This window comes from Choristoneura fumiferana, chromosome 9 (genome assembly GCF_025370935.1).
Source record: "Choristoneura fumiferana chromosome 9, NRCan_CFum_1, whole genome shotgun sequence".
Classification (NCBI taxonomy): Eukaryota; Metazoa; Arthropoda; class Insecta; order Lepidoptera; family Tortricidae; genus Choristoneura; species Choristoneura fumiferana.
The window spans coordinates 16,985,703-17,004,622 of NC_133480.1; the positions used below are offsets into that span (position 1 = coordinate 16,985,703).

Here is an 18,920-nt window from a genome sequence, read left to right on the forward strand (position 1 = left end):
GTATGTTGGCTGTCTGTACTTTATCTGGTTTTTTGCTGTTTTCTTAAAGTTGTATTACATTGCTCCGCTTGGGTGACCAAGTGAAGTGACCACCATAAACTCGTTTGCTTTCCGGCCTCGCGATGTAATGCAACTTGCGCAATTTTCTTACAGGTCTAAACTGGGCTTTATAGACGTTAAGCTTGTTGTGTGCGTGCATGTACATGTGTGTGTTATGTCAGATTTAGTTTTTCAGCTAGCTACCAGATAGCGCTTGTTACCATACATGCAAATTTGACCATAGAGTTGCCACTCTTTTTCTATATTGGTACTAATACTGTTTGACAACGAGTGACAAACGTCACGTAAGTAGTGTGTGACAACGCTCTACGAAGCCGAAATTAGCAGTCTCTTTCCAAAGACCGATGTCACAATACGAGTACAAGTAATAAGGCAGTAGATTGACTCTGCCGTATTCTTGAAATTTATACCTACAGCTGGGCGAAGCGCTAGGGTTGGCGTCTACAAAATGTAAAACAGACGTGTGTAGATTTTTATTGTACTCGTAGTTAGTACCAAGCGCTATAGCGTACGTTACGGCAGAGTTACTCAAAGTGGGGTACGCGAACCCCTAGGGGTTCGCTATTCGACGGTAGGGGGTTCGCGACAAGGTTTACGTGACTCCAAAAACCATCAGGCTGCAAGACTAGCAAGATAAGATGATGAAGGTTGGTTTTTGGAGTCTTTTTGTATTTTTAGTTTCTCCAACAGTCAAGGAGGCCGAGATTTGTTAGCGGCCGTTGAAATGTCGCTTGGCTGTGTGCGTGCGTCGATTCGGGCGCTAGTATGAAGTCGAAATACTGCTTATTACTTGTATTGTGCCGATGTGCAATATTTATGGCCGTTACTGTACCTATGAGAGTCACTCTCATAACTAACGACCCAGTTCCCACATTTGATTGAGAAACTTATTCAGTATCATTTATATTTGATATAAATGTCTGTTGTATTGAAAGCATTTTACAATTGAAAAAACTGTTGTGTTCATTTGATTGTGATTTATTAAAATAATTTGAATAAAATGATCTTTTAAATTATTTAATAACATTCAAACACTTATAACAACAATTATAAAATAGCGATGAAGAGTGAAGCAATAAGAAAAAAAAAACAATTTCAGATAAGAAGTCAAGAAACTTTTAACAGGCAAGAAGATAGAAGTTCCTAAAAAGAACAATATACTTTTTACATAATTACTCTTTTAATATAAAATAATTATAAAAATTTAACAAACACATAATATTTTTTAACAGTCACATAAATTAATCGTTGTAAATTAACGATAAAAAAATTATGAAAATTTCAAGTTATTTATAAATATTAAAATTGTTGCATTTGAAAATTCATAAATTCATATTTTAGTTAAAAATAAAATGTCATTCCACTTATCATAATTTCTTAAAAATAACATATCATTCATAATTTTTTTTACAACAGTTCAGTCACACCCTTTCATAACACTCAAAAGTCGATAGTATACAAATACTTAGGACATACATATTATTACTAACAATTTTATTATACAAGTAGGTACACATAGTATTTTAAAGGTGAGTCCTATGTGTACTCTCTTTCAAAAAACGCTGGAAAATAAAGAACCGTGATGAGTTTAGAAATGGAACAAGCACTATCTATTTTATGACCCACAACAACATCAAGCATTATTTTATTCGAAATTTTATGATCTGAAACATATTACATAAGTAATATGTGAGTGCTTAATTATAAACCTGTTGCAACTATGACATCCATATTTTTTAATTCAACTTGTTAAAAATCAATCCAAGGTGATGGCGCTCTTAATGAGTCTCCTCCTCCTGCGCTGTTTTCACTAGCAGTGTCATATTTGCTACTTAAATCATCAAATTTGTCAACAGTATCATTACCAGTAGTAGACTGAATACCGCTGTCATCTGGAGAGTTAAATTTACTTGCTCTTCTGACTTTACTACTGGAACTCACTTCAAAATCTTCCCCTAAATTGGATGTAACACCGCTGTCATCCCCATTATCACCATTTCCAGAGTCATCGTGTGTACAAGCCTCTCTATTTAATGGAGTCTCGTTAACATCAGCATTTAAATTAACGGATCCAACAGTTTGATTCGAACGTCGTCTTACAGCTTCAGTACCAGCCGTTTTGATAGCTTCATCGTAAGTCGGTGGTAGCATCTCGATTTCTCGTCTTCGTCGTAAATCCTCTAAGCAAATACTGTCTCGTCGTCTACCGTAACAGCAAACCTCAGCTATCCATTTGATGTAAATAGAACAGATGCACAATATTATGAACGCCTAAAAAAGATAAGTTGACTTTAGTTGTCATTCAATAATTAATTGATTCAGGTATTACTTGGCAAACAACAATGATTTAGCTAAATAATGTGTAACTAATGCTAATGTGTGTGTAAATAATGTGTAAGTGCTTGCACTGTTGTGTTTCGGCGTGAAGAGTAAGACAGCCGGTGAAATTACTGGCACTTAGGTATCCCATCTTAGACCTCTAGGTTGGCAACGCATCTGCAATACCCCTGGTTTTTGGTTAGGTTATTGTTCTTTATAATTTACTAGCCTGTTGCCTGCGACTCCACCTGCGTAGGATTCGTTTATAGTTGTCTCGCAATGTTTCGTGATAAAAACTATCCTTTGTCTTTCTCTAGGACTCATACTGTCTGTGTACTTCATCTTAATCGGTTCAGCGGTTTAGACGTGATGAGGTGACAAACAAACAGACGAACTTTCGCATTTATTATACTAGCCGTTACCCGAGACTGCGTCCGCGTAGAATTCGGTTTTCACTATCCCGCTGGAACTATGCAATGTTCCGGGACAAAAACTAGCCTATTTCCTTCCCCAGGACTCAAACTATCTGTATACTGAGCTTCATCTAAATCGGTTCAGCGCGGCTTAGACGTGGTGGATGAGGTAGCAAACAAACTAACTTTCGCATTTATAAAATTAGTGAGATTGCAAATGTTGTTTTACGGATTTAAATGACATTTCTAAAATGTAATAGCAGTAAAGCAATGAAGCTTTAGAAAAAAAAAGATAAAAACAAAGTCGTTTCATATTTTACTTACCAGTATTGCGAAGATAAAATCACAAAGAAATCCATTTTTGACTTTAGATAAAATTTCAAATAAAGTTGGTATTTGGGTGATTCTAATAAAAGTGGCATTATAATCTGCCAATGAGTTTTTGAATACAAAGTACATTAAATATACGTTTTTCAGAAAAAATAAAAATTGACATATGTAAACATAGACCTTTTACACCGAGGCCAGGCCATTTTATTTATTTAACCTTATTACTTTAAAAATAAATAAATGTAAGTACCGATTTTCACTGTAGTCTGTTCTTGTCCAAAAGGGACATGCTCCCGGTTTTACGCCTGTGAATTATTTGTGTACTATTTCACAAATTATATTTTATAATATATTGCAAATAAAATAATACGATATTCATTTAATAATAATACGGTCCTAAATAAATCATTTTTATACATCAATATTCAGACTCAAACTTTGTCCAGCGATTTTTTCACTGTAGTCTGTGTGTTCGCATTGTTGGGTCTCACTCAAACACGGAGAATGATAGACACACCTTAATTATCGGTAAACATTCGGCCAATATCTGGCTCGCCGCCGTACGGAACGGTTAGAGACCTTCTGTCATAGTTTTGTGGCGATTAGTGATCGAAGGCGGCAAACTGGAGTTTGTAACGGGTATGTTAACTTTACATTGTCTCGATTATTTTATGTTATTTATATGGGACGTTATTAGATAATCATTTTGATGTGATATTATGACGTATTTACTTACGTTATTAAGAGTGGCACATTCATATTTTTGACGGTTTTAGAGTAAATGTCTTTTGAATCCACTTTTCACTTTAATCTGTGTCACTTTAATCTGTAACTGAAGCACAGACTAAAGTGACTCATGGCAGAAAAAGTGAACTATGAATTATTTTATTTAAAAATTGCATATAATTTCTAAGAATAACTTTATGGACTTTTTTTTAAGTAGTACTAACAGTGTTCTACCAAAATAAATGTAGAGAATTGCTTTTTATTAAACTAAACACTTATAATTTCACTTTGTGTGTCTGTTATCTATCCGCACTAGATCCATTAGTACTATAGCTGTAATTTTGCGTAAATATAGCTTTTGCAAATTTTTTTTGGAGTGTGTCCCCCTCCCTCCTCTAAAAGTGAAACTATTGGCTTGAAAATTAAAAAAAAAACAATCACGGTGATCCTGTTTATAACTAAAAAATGTATGTAAAGTTAGTAAAAATTTATTCGTATAAAATAGTGGTGTCGTTACTTGTTTAAAACGAAATTTTTCGTGTTATTTTGCCTAGGTACGTTCTTATTTGGCCAGTTTTTACTATCTGATGTCATTCATTTCATCGGAGGGACTGATTTGATTGCATTGTATTGTAATTAATTCGTAATATTTTAGGACGACATGTAATGGGGAAACCAAAAACTAAACAAAAGTCAAGAGAAGAGAGGTTAGCACGAAAAAGGGAGAACGAAAAGAAAAGATACGAAAAAATAAAAAGAAATCCAGAACTCTATGCTGAGTTCCAAAGGAAACATAAAGAACAATATTAGCTAAGAAAACAGGAAAAAAAAATATATACATGATTTAGCAAATGTTTTTGGTTTTACGGCTCCATTTCAAAATGACGTAAAACAAAAAACATTTGTTTAAGTGGTAGGAGTTTAGGGTTAAAAGGATGCTAGTAAATTACAAATAACCCTGTATAAAATATGTATAATTTTGAAATAATTTTATTTTCTTATATATCCCTCCAAGAGACTCATAATTTTTTAAGAAATTACATTTAGGGGCTGTTTCACCATCCATTGATTAGCGTTAATCGACGGTTAAATGTGATGCCGTCTCCGTCTATTCGAACAAAACAAATAGAGACGGCATCACACCTAACCGCCAGTTCACACTAATCAATGGATTAAATTAATTTATGATACATTTCTTTTCATTTTTGATATAATTCTCTTTAACCTGGTAACTTTTCACTACTAGCCTGTCTAATTTAACTTTAGCCTGCTTCATCAATATTTCAAGAACCCATAACTCTTAAGTTTTTAGGAATACTTTGTTCCCTTTAACATATTTGTAACAAATGAAATACCAAGAAGCTGTTTTTATGCAAAAAAAGTAAAAAAAACATATACATATTTTTTTGAATTAACTTTAGCCTGCCATGCCACTTTTATTAGAATCAGCCATTTCCTCGTGGATCGTGATTTAAAATGGCAGAGTAATTTTGGGACGCGTATGACTGAGCTGGGATCGCCACCGTTAATTTTGTGTTAAAAATAGTTGCTTGTTTAAAACTTACAAGAGGGTACATTACTAAAACGCCACTCGATTCAGAGTAAAATATCCTTGGCTCCGAACGAAATACAGTTCAGTTTGGGTAATTCAACAACAAGTCTTGTTGCGACCATACATTTATTGAGGTAGACAATTCTTGTTTTCAGATTACAAAGCGATAGGTACTTAAAACAGTGTGAACCGCTTGAAAATCAAGTAAAATTACAAAGTTGTTAAGAAATTTCGATTGTTTCGAACGAAGTATGTTGAGTGCACGATAAGTTAATTTAGAAAAAAAAAAATATTTTGCAATGTTTGCCAAGCATGCTTAACTGTTGAGACGAACGCTTAGTCAAGCAACACCTTCCTTTCACCTTCACATTTTTTTTTCTTTAACCAGATGGTCCGAAAGGAAGACCAGCGCCGTTCGCAAGACCAGCAGATTGCTGATTTGGGACCATTTCCAATGCATTACTATTTTTTTTTTTTTATTCTTAACCATTCTTACCATGTCACGAATAAATGTTTTCTTTTTTTTTCTTTCTTCGGAGTGCTCGACGATGCGTCAAACTTCGTCAGGCATTTATGTTGTTAGTTGTTATTGTTGGGCACATACATGCCTACTTCTCAACCAAATTTGACTTATCTCAAAAAATTATAAATTTTATTTGCCATTTTTATTTTGATGTTAAAAAAACTTCCTTCGGGCAGTTGTCTAAAAAAGTAAATGTAGTATTTATGTTGTCACTATCATTAATATATTGTCTCTGGCATTGAAAGTAGACGTAATTAAAAATCACACGTTAAATATTTATAAAAAATAACATATAAAAACCATAAAATTATTTATTAGTCACTCACATTTCCTAAAAAAATTAATACGTAATATTTTGGAGTGTTTCCATACAAAACACTGGTCATATATTTTTTAAAATAAATATAAGTAGTAATTAATTAATTATTTTTTGCTAATATTCAAATTCACATTCTTTTAAACAATCAAAAACCAATACAACACAAATACTTATAACACAGTTATCTGCGATAATAATATGTGAGTACATTGAGTACTTTACTTAAAAGGTGCTGGGAGATACAGAATAGAAACGGAATGGACCAATCAGATTGTCCTTACATAAATATAACTTTTATGACATGGAGTGGCAGAAACTCCAATGGGTTCTTACCCATGTAATAGTACTACCATTTTTGGATACCCGCAACAATTTCAGGCGCTAAAAAATCAACCTAAGGTGATGGTGCTCTGGAGTCTCCAACTCCTGCGCTGTAACTACTAGCAGTGTCATATTTACTATCATCATCAAAAGTGTCAACCATATCTTCACCACTACCAGATTTAACACCGCTGTCGTCATTAGATTTACTATGTCTTTTGTTCTTACTACTGGGATCAACATCACTGTTTTCCTCTAAACTTAGAATTGCACCACTTTCAACTCCAATATTAGATTCAACACTATTTTCAGTCTCATCAACATCATTATTAGAGTTATTGTCTCCAGAAGCCTCTCTATTTTGAGTGTCACTGCTAACATAATCAGAGGTGATATTATCGGGGGGATTTGAATGTGGACTAGCTTGAGCGCCAGTAGTTCTGAGAACTTCTTCGTAACTTGGCGGTCCCAGTTCGATGGGTGGTATATTTTGTATAACCACTGGATAAATTCTGTTTCTCTGCCTATAGCAACGGCAAAACTCAAATGTCAATTTGCAGATATAGAAACAGAGAACAGATATTAAGAATGCCTGAAACAGATGAGACACCATTACTAAAAACATTGGGTTGACAACAAAGTCCCATTAGTGTAAAAAGGATATATATATCGATGGTGGAAGTCTCAATTGGCGTAAGGGACAAAATACCGAAAATCACTTTTAAACATAGAAAATTAGAGTTTTTTTTTCTCTGTCGATTGGTAGTATTCAAGTTACGATACGCCCCTTACTTTTGCTGTTATCAACATTTATTATTTTAAAATAAAATAGCTTAAGGGACATGATATAAAATATTTGAGCTGAAAAATGGCGTAAATGTATTATTTTTTTAATATTTGGGTCGTAAGGGGCTGTGGCAGTCTCATATGTCCTTTACGACTCGGCTCATGTCGTTAAAAAAAAACCAACAATATAATAAAAGGGCGTATGGGTCAATTATTGTTTCATTGCCCTTTACACCCCAAAATTTTATAGCGAATAAGATAAAAAAGCAAGAAGTTGTTGGTCGTAACCTTACCGCCTGTACCTATTTCTTGTACCTAACATTAAAATACTAACGCGTCTAGCTACCTTCCACGCGCCGAGCGTTTGCGCATTGCACATTCGGTCAGTCGTGTCAGACACGTCAAACACGGAGGACGTATTTGATTGCCTACATTTGTTTTTTGTCAACGCGCGTATTTTTTTATAAGCCAAAAGCAAAACAAAAAAAGAAGATTAAGTTGATGGATCCCTCAATGGCTTGACGTCGAGCTAACATTTCCGTAATGGAATTTCAGTCAAGGATGTTGAGGTAAATTTCTCTTAGCTACTTTGTTTATTTTAAGCTGTCCTGACAGATCCTAATAAAGGAAGCCTGTGCCCAGCAGTGGGACGTATATAGGCCGAGATGATGATGCATACATAATAATAATTGGCCTGTATAATTAATTATGTATGGTGAGGGTTAAAAATGGTATAATCGGAACGTCGTAAGGGACATTAAAAAACAGCAATTTATAAAATAATAAATACTTTTATGGGCGTAAGGGGTATAAAAAGCAAGAGCTAGAGTAAATTGTTGGTCGTAAGGGACAGTAACAAACAGACATTTTAAAAATTGAGGTTACTTTATGGGTGTAACTTAAATTAAAATACCTAGCTTGCTTCTTTTAGTTCATTAAAATACCTTGTTAATGTTAGGTCGTAGGAGGCATCAAAACAGATAGTTTTTAGAACTTGTAGTGATTGAAACAACAACTCAAGCAAGCATACTCCCAAATGTGCAAGAAATAGTGCAAGCAAGCGTGCAAGAAAGCATGCAAGCAAGCATGCAAGCAAGCAAGCATGTAAGCAACCACCTAAGCAGGCTTGCAAGTGAGCATGTAATTTTGTCAATCAAATCAACAAACATGCAATTTTATCGGCCTGGGTTAGATGAACATCGCGGGTGACCCCGATCCCGCGATGACAGGTCTATGGTATCTCCTCCAGCGCTCATGAAGCGGGCTGGCGTCCCACTCCCTCACAGCTGCAATCAGTGTGTTAGAGGAAGCATAAATAGTGCAAGCATGCATGCAAGCAAGCGTGAAGCCAGAAGGCAAGCATGCATGCAAACAACAAATCAAGCAAGAATACTCCCAAATGTGCAAGAAATAGTGCAAGCAAGCATGCAATCAAACATGCAAGCAAGCATGCAAGCAAGCAAGCAAGCATGTAAGCAATAATGCAAGCAAGCAGAGTTAGTACGCCAGTGGTAGTAGTGAAAATCATTTCATCATCATCGTCATCAACAAAATGATCAGTTCGTTTATCGCTACCCCCCGGAACTATGCTATTTTCCGGGATAAAAACTTATTTACTTGGCGATTTTTAACAGCTGCAATATCTTCCTTGACCCTCTCAGCTATAAACAAACAAGTCAGCCATAGCCGAGCATTTGTTGGAGTCAGGACCAAACCACTGCATTGAGCTTCACAATCCCAAAATTCTGTCCACGGAACGTCATTTCTACTCAAGAATGGTACGTGAAGCAGTTGAAATAAAAAAGCATAAAAATGTCAACCGGGACGATGGATATAAGCTTTCATCTTCGTGGAATCCTGTTATTAATAAGTGTCGACGTCGGGATGAGTGTTGTGAGTCGGTGTGATGGGGTGACAAATAAAAATCACCAATTGCGGGTAGTTCGTGATACGAGTGCTGGTACTATTAATGATCAAGTGCGGGTAGTTCGAAGGACTCGCGCTGCTAGGCAGACTTGACACCCCACACTTCAGTCCACTCGTGACGACGGCCACTGCAATGTTGCCGAAACGTCGAGGTAAATATTACTCGTGTGTGTTAGCGTGATAAGTCCCGTTGGTGGTATTTTGACTATGAGTGAGAATCACGAAAGTTTAAAACGTTATAAAATTTATTTGAGTTTTATTTAACTTTTAACTTATAATGTCCATTTAAAGAAAATGTTACAAATTACATATTTTTAAAGGGGACGTACAAAATTATGGCTTTTGCGCGTTATTTTAAATAATTAAAGTGGTTCTTTGAGTTAATTCACCATTTTTTTAAATTTTTCTACAGGAACTTACGTCCAAATATGTAGCAAATAAAATATAAAATGTCCTATAAGACCAAAAATCGGTTACTACATTATTTATTTATTTACGGTTTATGGGTGTAAGGGGCTATGACACCCGTATGTCACGGGCGTAAGGGACAGCTATTTTTCTTATTAAGCTTTTTACGAAAATGTCTATAGTTTCACGTTGAAAAGCAAGAAAATTCAAGATTTTACGTAATTATAACGTCCTGCTAAGTTAAACATTAACAATGCTGTGAGGGTTTGAAAATTACCAAAAACTTCTTTTCGCTCTCCTGAAAAGTAGCATTTTGTCCCTTACGTCAATTGAGACTTCCACCATCGATATATATACACATATATGTATATTAAAGTTATTAACAATGAAAAAAAATATACTTACCACTACTCCCATGCAAATGATCAATTGTTCTTCCATTTTTTAACTGTTTTGGTTAGATGATTCTAAATAAGGTTAAGATCTCTGTTATCAATATTAATACACCAACCCAAATAGTATTGCAGAGACCGTATTTTGTCTAACGAACTAACATTAGAGTTTGCATTCGCCATCTCTTTCTACCCTCATCTTATACCGTGTGACAGAAAGAAGTGGTAGGTATAAGCGATTGTGATACCAAGTGTGTTAGACAATAAGGTCTATATTGCAACAAAAGATCCTATTTCATTTGATATTCTAGTTATTTTAAGACTAGAAATATGGAGGTAAGATATTAATGCTAATTGGTGTATTGCAAATTGATCATAATTTAAACAAATAAAATACTTTTTGGTTAAATTGACTGCAGGATTTGTGGTGAAAATATCGCTTTACAAGCATGTTATTTTACAGTTATATTTTTGAAAGTTCTTAATATTTATTTGACAAATCACAAAATCTGTAAAGAAAATAAGATTATTCATTTCGATTCAGTAATTGACATTGGCACACTTATGTTAATTGATTAGAAACCGATTCTATTGATAAATTCATAATCTATGGAATAAAACCAAATTATTGTTGTGAAATTATTGCAGTTTAAAAAAACACCACTATAATATTTTATGCCTATTTTTTTTTTAATTAAGATTACTTTCTTAACCTCTCATAATGCTTTGGCCAGGTCAATCAAAAATATGGCTATCTTTTTGTAGGTTCCGCCTGAAAAAGGCTAATCTGTGTATTATAACGTACTTACATAGGCCGAGATGAATATAACGAAAATTCAACCGAGTGTAAGTCATTATGTGCTTGACAAGCAAAGTACATGATTGATAAATTTTCATGAAAAAGTTTTTTAAATTGCTTGTCAGTATAATTAATTTAATTTGAAAATAAATAACCTAGAAAAGGATAGAAAAATATCCATGTACAAAATAAATATCAATTTATTTATCATTAATCACATAAGTGTCACATAGTTATATTATTATCAAAAGTTGACATAAAAACCATTAAATCCTTTTGGATATTAAAAACTATTTCACAATTTACGCAAACACTTGATAAGATAATCCTAAATTACTTCTTATAGTTATCATAATTCATGCGACATTAAAAACATTTTTTTATTGTCATTTCATTTGTCAAGGTTTTAAATCTATCCACACAGATCTGAGTCAGATATTCAATATTTATTATTTCTTATCATTTTTATTAATGTGAATGGATAGATTAAGAAACAACTTACAGTTCAGGTACACATAAAAAACACCGTATTTTGGAACTAAAACAGTGGAATTTGTGTTCAAAGTTAGTTAAAAATGTAACTATTTACATTTAAGCTGGTTAAAATAAAATAATTGTTATGATTGTTTTGTCAATAAATAGAAAAAAAATATAATTAAAACTAGAAAAGAGTACATTAAATAAATTAGTTATTATTTAAAATGTCAAACATAATAAACATTAATCAAAACCAATGGATCGAGAACTTTAAAATGACTGAATATTATTTAAGGTTCAAGCAATTCCCGAAATCCCACAAGTTCATAGTGTATGAAAATAAATGTAAATTATGGAGAAAAATTATTTCAGGCACTTGTTTTTTTAAGTTTTTTTATTTTGACAATATGAAAATTGCAAAGTTTGATAATATAAAGGTCTAATGGCTTTCTTCAGTCGTTTGAATTTAAACGTTGTTATATTGCAATAATTATAAAAAAAACAAGTAACAATATTAAATATGCAATGTTAAAATACCTAGTCATAGATTGGTAATCTGTCAATTCATTAAAAATCAGCCCAAGGTGATAATGCTTTGGCGTCTCCTCCTCCTGTTCTGCTACTACTAGCACTATCATCATTGCTACTTACTTCTTCAACTTTGTCAACTGTATCATCATCACTACTAGATTTGACATCACTATCATCGGGAGACTTAGATTTATCATCTTTTTTGTCTTTACTACTAGAACCTGCATCGTCATCGTCTGCCAAATTAAATGTAACCCTGCGCTTTCTTTTAATACGTGCTCCTCTATTTTCAGTCTCTTTATCGCCATCCCCAGAAGCTTCACCACTTAACTGTCTATCGGTCTCATCATTTTCATTATTACTGTTATTACCAGAAGTAACATCATCATCTCCAAGGTTTAGTTGTCGTCGCCGTGTTGTTACTAAAGCACCAGCTAGTATACTAGCAGCTCTGGCAACGTCTACGAAATCTGGCGGTAGCATTTCAATGGCTTGCGTATTTTGTATGTCCTCTTCTAAAACTCTGTTCCTATTTCTATAGCAGCAGCCTTCGTAGAAATCTTTACAGATACAGACACAGACCAACAATATTAAAAGCAGCGCCGTCTGAAATAGATAAAGTTCATGATTATCGACAGTAGCGTCATGTTTCCTACAGCTTCGTTTCACCTATGCTCTCACAAGCAGGGGGTCGAGGATTTACCTAGGCTTGCACTTCTGAGATTTTGGGAACTTAGGTACTGTGCAAAGCATTTCAAATTATAACGTGAGCTTTGCAGTGAAGGAAAATATCACGAAGAAAATCAATGGTGTGTGTAAACAGCCCCATAAAAACTACGCCCCAAGCCCCGTCAATATGAGAGGAAGCTTGTGGTCTACAGTACGACAAGTGAAAGCTGATATTAGATGATGACATTAGTATGCAGTCAAACAAACTGATTCATGTACCAGCGTGGAACTTTTTCATACTCAAACTCACAACATTTATTGTCAACAAAAACACACTACATCACAACAAAAACACAGTAAAAACATAAATAGAAGAAGAGAGAAAATTAAAGACATTGTGCTGTAGTGTGATGCCAAGAGGACTTTTTAATAATTAATTTCACTTTACTTGACAAAAGAATGGGGTATCAACATAACACTAGTAGCACAAAGTTTCCACCCTGCTATACGATTTAGTTTGGTCGGCTGTACTCGTACATGCATATATTTCACTATCACATACTTAACACTGCAGCCAACAGCAGCGTCACCGTCAGCGTCAGTGTAGTATCTATACTAGTAAATACATGATACATACATATTATAAGTTGAGCATATGTTACCCGTGTGGGACGCTACTTGCGTGGACACACCTAGCTCCCTCCCACGTCCACGGAACAGTTAATCAAGCTGGTGCAGCAGCAGAGGTGGCGGAAAAACTGAATGAAGGTAAACAAATACAAAGGTCTCGGCCCTGAATACAACTTTGTCCCATTCGGGGTTGAGACCTTAGGACCGTGGGGGCCCAACGCAAAAATTCTTTATAAAAAATTGTCAAAACGACTTTCTGATACCACAAGGGACAGAAGAGCTGGCAGATTTCTCGCACAACGTATCAGGATTGCTATACAGCGAGGAAATGCTGCCAGCATCTGTGGGTCCATGCACCGGGGGATCCTTTTACAATTTCTTTCAACTCCTAGTTATAGTGTAGTTATTAGTTAAAACTATTACTGTAAATAATCAAGTTTTTATGTATTTATTTATTAAATTTGTTACCCTACAATAAGCTTAAGATAATTAATAATAGATAATTAATCCATATTAATTCATAAATATGAAAGTAACTCTTGTCTGTCTGCTTGTAACCTCTTCACGCCGTTCTAAGGCTAGGGCAGCAGGGTCATCCTTAACGGTGAGACTTCTAAGGCTTGGGCAGCAGGGCCATCCTTAACGGTGAGGCTTCTAAGGCTAGGGAAGCAGGGCCTTCCTTAGCGGTGAGGCTTTTAAGGCTAGGGAAGCAGGGCCTTCCTTAGCGGTGAGGCTTTTAAGGCTTGGATGACAGGCCCGGAGGAGCAGGACTCTAGGTGTAAAATGGCAAGGGGCCATAGACGTGCATTGTAGGATCAGCATTGTTCGCATTCGTAGCCGCTGACGGTTTGCGACTCTGGATAACTATCCTATACCTTGAAGACAAAGTCGCGGGCAATAGCTACTTAGTTATTATGTATTAAGTTTTGCTTACCGCTAGTCCTATTCCCAATATTATTTTGGCTGTCGTTTCCGTATACATTTTGATCTATTTTGATCTATTATCACATTTGATTCTAATTACAGATTTTATTTGTATCAGTACATAATGCCAATAAGTTTTATTTCAAAGTGAGTATTAGCCTTAGATTACAACCGACAAAACAAGTCCATTTAAAATTGTGTTTCTTTACAATTTGAAAAGAGGGTAAGTCTCTAGTGGAATGCCACTGGATGCAATGCAAATCCACTTTGGCTCCGAACAAAATAAGATTGATATTGGTTTAATCTGTAGCAGCATTAGTAAAGTGAGTGAGCAGGTACAAGAATCATGTACTAGGATGGAACCTTTGCGCTACACTAATAACATGTTTGACATCTCACACAAAAGTAAGGGGTTTCACTATGATTTTTCCGTGGCAAAAATCTGTAAAATTTCAATAAGTGTCCAATAATTTTGATGAGAGTATCAGTATCATAATACGATTTAAAAACGGGACCCTACTACTAAGACTTCATTGTCCATCTGTTTGTTTGTTTGTCACCAGGCTGTATCTCATGAACCGTGATAGCTAGACAGTTTAAATTTTCACAGATGACGTATTTCTGTTGTCGCTATAACAAAAAATACTAAAAACAGAATAAAATAAATTATTGAGAGGCTCCCATACAAAAAACATGATTTTTTTGCCGTAATGGCAATAGGCAGACACTTGAAATATTCACAGAATATTTAGTTGTATATTCACTTTAACAATAAATCATCATCATCATCATCATCCCAGCCTATATACGTCCCACTGCTGGGCACAGGCCTCCTCTCAGAAAAAGAGGGCTTGGGCCATAGTTCCCACGCGGGCCCAGTGTGGATTGAGAACTTCACACGCCCCATTGAATTGCTTTGCAGGTTTGTGCAGGTTTCCTCACGATGTTTTCCTTCACCGCAAAGTTCGTGGTTAATATCAAATGTAATTCCGCACATGAAATTGGAAAAACTCAGAGGTGCGAGCCGGGGTTTGAACCCCTCACCCTCTGCTTGGAGGCGACACCCTCTGCTTGGAGGCGATAGGTCAAACCACTAGGCCACCACGGCTTACGAACAACAATAATTCAATTAAAAATAAATAATTCAATAAAATAAAATTATTATTTAAGGGGGCTCCCATACAACAAACGTGATTTTTTGCCATTTTTACTAATGTCTAATGTTGTATAGAGAATGGTACGGACCCTTCGTGCGTGACTCTGCAGGGCTACTACGAAACTCGAAACTCGAAGCTCGTATAGTACCGTCCCTCTCGCTCCCGTATTAAATAGTATGAAGTCAGAGGGACCGCACGACACGAACTTCGAGTTTCGAGTTTCGTAGTAGCCCTGCTGGCTCGTACTTTGGCCGGTTTTTTTTATTAATGGAATGGTGCAAAAGAATGCCGAAAGTTTCTCGATGAGGGCTAGTACGGTATAGATGTCGCTAGCGTCACTGCTTAAGTAAATAAGAAACAAACAAGCTGAGATATGTGGTGAATAGGGGAAATTCGTGTCTGTGTTGTATTTTCAATTTAGGTTTTACGGGATGACCGTAAAAGTAAAATTATGGAATTGAAATAAAAAATACAAAAAGATTCCAAGAACCAATCTTAATTAATTTCATAAATTTATTATAAAATATTTAAAACATTTTCAGTTTTAATATCATAAAAAGCCACGCTATCGTAAAATCGTATCGTATTGTAAATAATATTGAAATCATTGATCAGAGTTTGAGACGCTTTTTCAATAATAACAGTTATTATCTGGATACAATGCTAATAAACTACGTTATTCTTTACATAGAAACAAGAAAATCAGATAAAAAAGTCACAATTCATTCGACATTAAAATAAGAAAATTTCGATTTCCATTTCACTTGTCCATGTTGTTAAAAATAAAAAGGTCATTAACAAATAAGGATAAAGAGTATTGTATAAGTAATAAGTAAATGTTGATGTTAAAACAAAACAATAGTTTTAAGAGCAAAAAAAGTGAAAAAGCGAGTACTTAGATAAGCGACCAGCGAGCAGGTGGTAGGACCTTGTGCAAGGTCCGCCCGGATTGCTACCACCATCTTGCTCGCTAATCCTGCCGTGAAGCAGCAGTGCTTGCACTGTTGTGTTTCGGCGTGGAGAGTAAGACAGCCGGTGAAATTACTGGCACGTGAGGTATCCCATCTTAGGCCTCTAGGTTGGCAACGCGTCTGCAATACCCCTGTGTTGCAGATGTTTATGGGCGGTGGTGATCTCTTACCATCAGGAGACCCATTTGCTCGTTTGCCATCCAGTCAAAAAAAAAAAAAAAAAAAAAAAAAAAAAAGCGACAGTGAGCACACAGAGAGAATAAATTTAGTCACTTTATTTATGTCAGAATTTTCTTTAATTCAAATTTTTTAACACTTGATTTATCTCAGTCACAGACGTGCTTTTACTGATTCTTATTATTATTAATATTATCCACACTTAGATGATTTTTTTTTCGATATACTTATTCTCATATTATTAATTATAATCACAATATTATAATAGCTCTTTCTTCGGAGGTTTAAGTTATATATATTATATTATAGTTATATATATAATTATGTGATGCTGTCTTTGTTTGTTTTGTGCGAATAGACGGAGACAGCATCACATTTATTCATCAGTTTAAATTAATCAATGGGTGGTGAAACAGCCTCTAAAATAATACAATACAATACAATACAAAGACTCTTTATTGTACACCAGACATAGTAAGCGATACAAATAAATAATTATTATATACTGTAAGTTATAACACTAAAAAAAAAAAAAAATATCACGGGACAATTCACACCAATTGACCTAGTCCCAAAGTAAGCTTAGCAAAGCTTGTGTTATGGGTACTAAGCAACGGATAAATATAATTATATAGATAGATACATACTTAAATACATAGTAAACACCCAAGACCCGAGAACAAACATTCGTATTTTTCATACAAATATCTGCCCCGACACGGGAATCGAACCCGGGACCTCAAGCTTCGTAGTCAGGTTCTCTAACCACTAGGCCATCTGGTCGTCAAAACACTAAATATGCCTATTGCGTATTTAGTATAAGTTTAGTACAAAGCTTATTTGCAAGACTGACGAAATAAAAATGACTACCTTATTTTAATAAAATTTATTAGAAATTAAGCCAAGGTGATGGTGCTCTGGAGCCCCCACCTCCTACACTGCTACCACTAGCAGTATCATATTCACTACCTATACTAACATCATCAAATTTATCAACGGTATCATCACCACTAGCCGATTTCACACCGCTATCATCTGCATCATTAGATTTACTAGCTTTTCTGTATCGACCGCTAGAATTCACATCACTATGTTCTCCCAACTTAAATGAAACACCACTGTCGTCTTGAGTATTACTTATCCTATTTTCACTGTCTCCAGTAGCTTCATCTACTTGAGTATCAGTCTCATGAACATTATCAGAAGTCGCATTATCGATTCGACGTCTTCTTGTAGCTAAAGCAGTAGCTACTCTAGTTGCCTCTTCATAACTCATCATCATCATCATCATCATCAGCCCGAAGACGTCCACTGCTGGACAAAGGCCTCCCCCTTAGAACGCCACAATGAACGACAACTTGCCACTTGCATCCACCGGTTTCCCGCTACTCTCACGATGTCGTCAGTCCACCTGGTGGGAGCCTGCCAACGCTTCGTCTTCCGGTTCGTGGTCGCCACTCGAGGACTTTTCTCCCCAACGGTTATCTGTTCTTCGAGCGATGTGGCCTGCCCATTGCACTTCAATTTGCATATTTTTCCAGCTATGTCAGTGACTTTAGTTCTTCGACGAATTTCCGTATTCCGGATTCTATCGCGCAAAGAAACTCCAAGCATAGCTCTCTCCATAGCTCGTTGCGTGACTTTGAGCCTCTCTAAGAGGCCAACAGTTAAGGACCACGTCTCAGCGCCATAAGTCATCACTGGCAACACACACTGGTCGAAGACTCTAGTCTTCAGCACTGCGGAATATTGGACGAGAAGACATCACGAAGTTTCCCGAACGCTGCCCATCCGAGTTGGATTCTTCGGGCGACCTCTTTGTTGAAGTTGGACCTACCCAACTGGACAACTTGTCCCAGGTAAACATAGTGGTCAACACTTCGAGTACATCGTTCCCAACGATAACCGGCACGGGTGTGACATGGACATTTGACATGATTTTAGTCTTGTCCATGTTCATCTTAAGACCCACCTGTTGGGAGACGATACTGAGGTCACTGAGCATAGTATTGAGCCCCTCCAGCGACTCCGCCATTATGACTATATCATCGGCAAAACGAAGATGGGTGATGTACTCGCCGTTGATATTGATGCCGAACCTGTTCCAGTCCAAGAGCTTGAAAACGTCCTCCAACGCATTTGTGAACAGTTTCGGAGAAATAACGTCTCCCTGTCTCACACCTCGCTGCAGTTGGATTGGTTGTGTACTCTTCATAACTAGGCAGTCGCATTTCGATAGGTGGTATACTTTCTGTAACCTCCGGAGATACAATATCCATCCGCCGTATGCCATCTCCGTTATAATGCTTGCACATACAGTAACAGGCGATTATTAATACGAGCATTCCCATCTGAAAGAGATAAAAATAAGATTGTCATCATCAACATCCCAGCCTATATACTTCCCACTGCTGGGCACAGGCCTCATCTCAGAATGAGATGGCTGGGGTCGTAGTTCCCACGCGGGCCTAGTGCGGATTAGGAACTTCACACACCATTGAATTGTTTCG

At 35.9% G+C, this 18,920-nt stretch overlaps 2 protein-coding genes across 2 annotated transcripts; both read right to left on the reverse strand.

Moving 5' to 3' along the window:
• Positions 1–1,104: 1,104 nt before the first annotated feature.
• On the reverse strand, positions 1,105–3,345 carry LOC141430880 (uncharacterized). The gene is made up of 2 exons (XM_074091747.1): positions 3,117–3,345; positions 1,105–2,331 (listed from the first exon to the last, which is right to left on the reverse strand). The coding sequence occupies exons 1-2, from the start codon at positions 3,249–3,251 to the stop codon at positions 1,810–1,812; spliced, it is 657 nt and encodes a 218-aa protein (XP_073947848.1). The 5' UTR covers positions 3,252–3,345; the 3' UTR covers positions 1,105–1,809.
• Positions 3,346–11,056: 7,711 nt separating this feature from the next.
• LOC141430881 (uncharacterized) lies at positions 11,057–14,311 on the reverse strand. Its single transcript, XM_074091748.1, has 2 exons — positions 14,116–14,311; positions 11,057–12,488 (listed from the first exon to the last, which is right to left on the reverse strand). The coding sequence occupies exons 1-2, from the start codon at positions 14,161–14,163 to the stop codon at positions 11,919–11,921; spliced, it is 618 nt and encodes a 205-aa protein (XP_073947849.1). The 5' UTR covers positions 14,164–14,311; the 3' UTR covers positions 11,057–11,918.
• Positions 14,312–18,920: the final 4,609 nt, after the last annotated feature.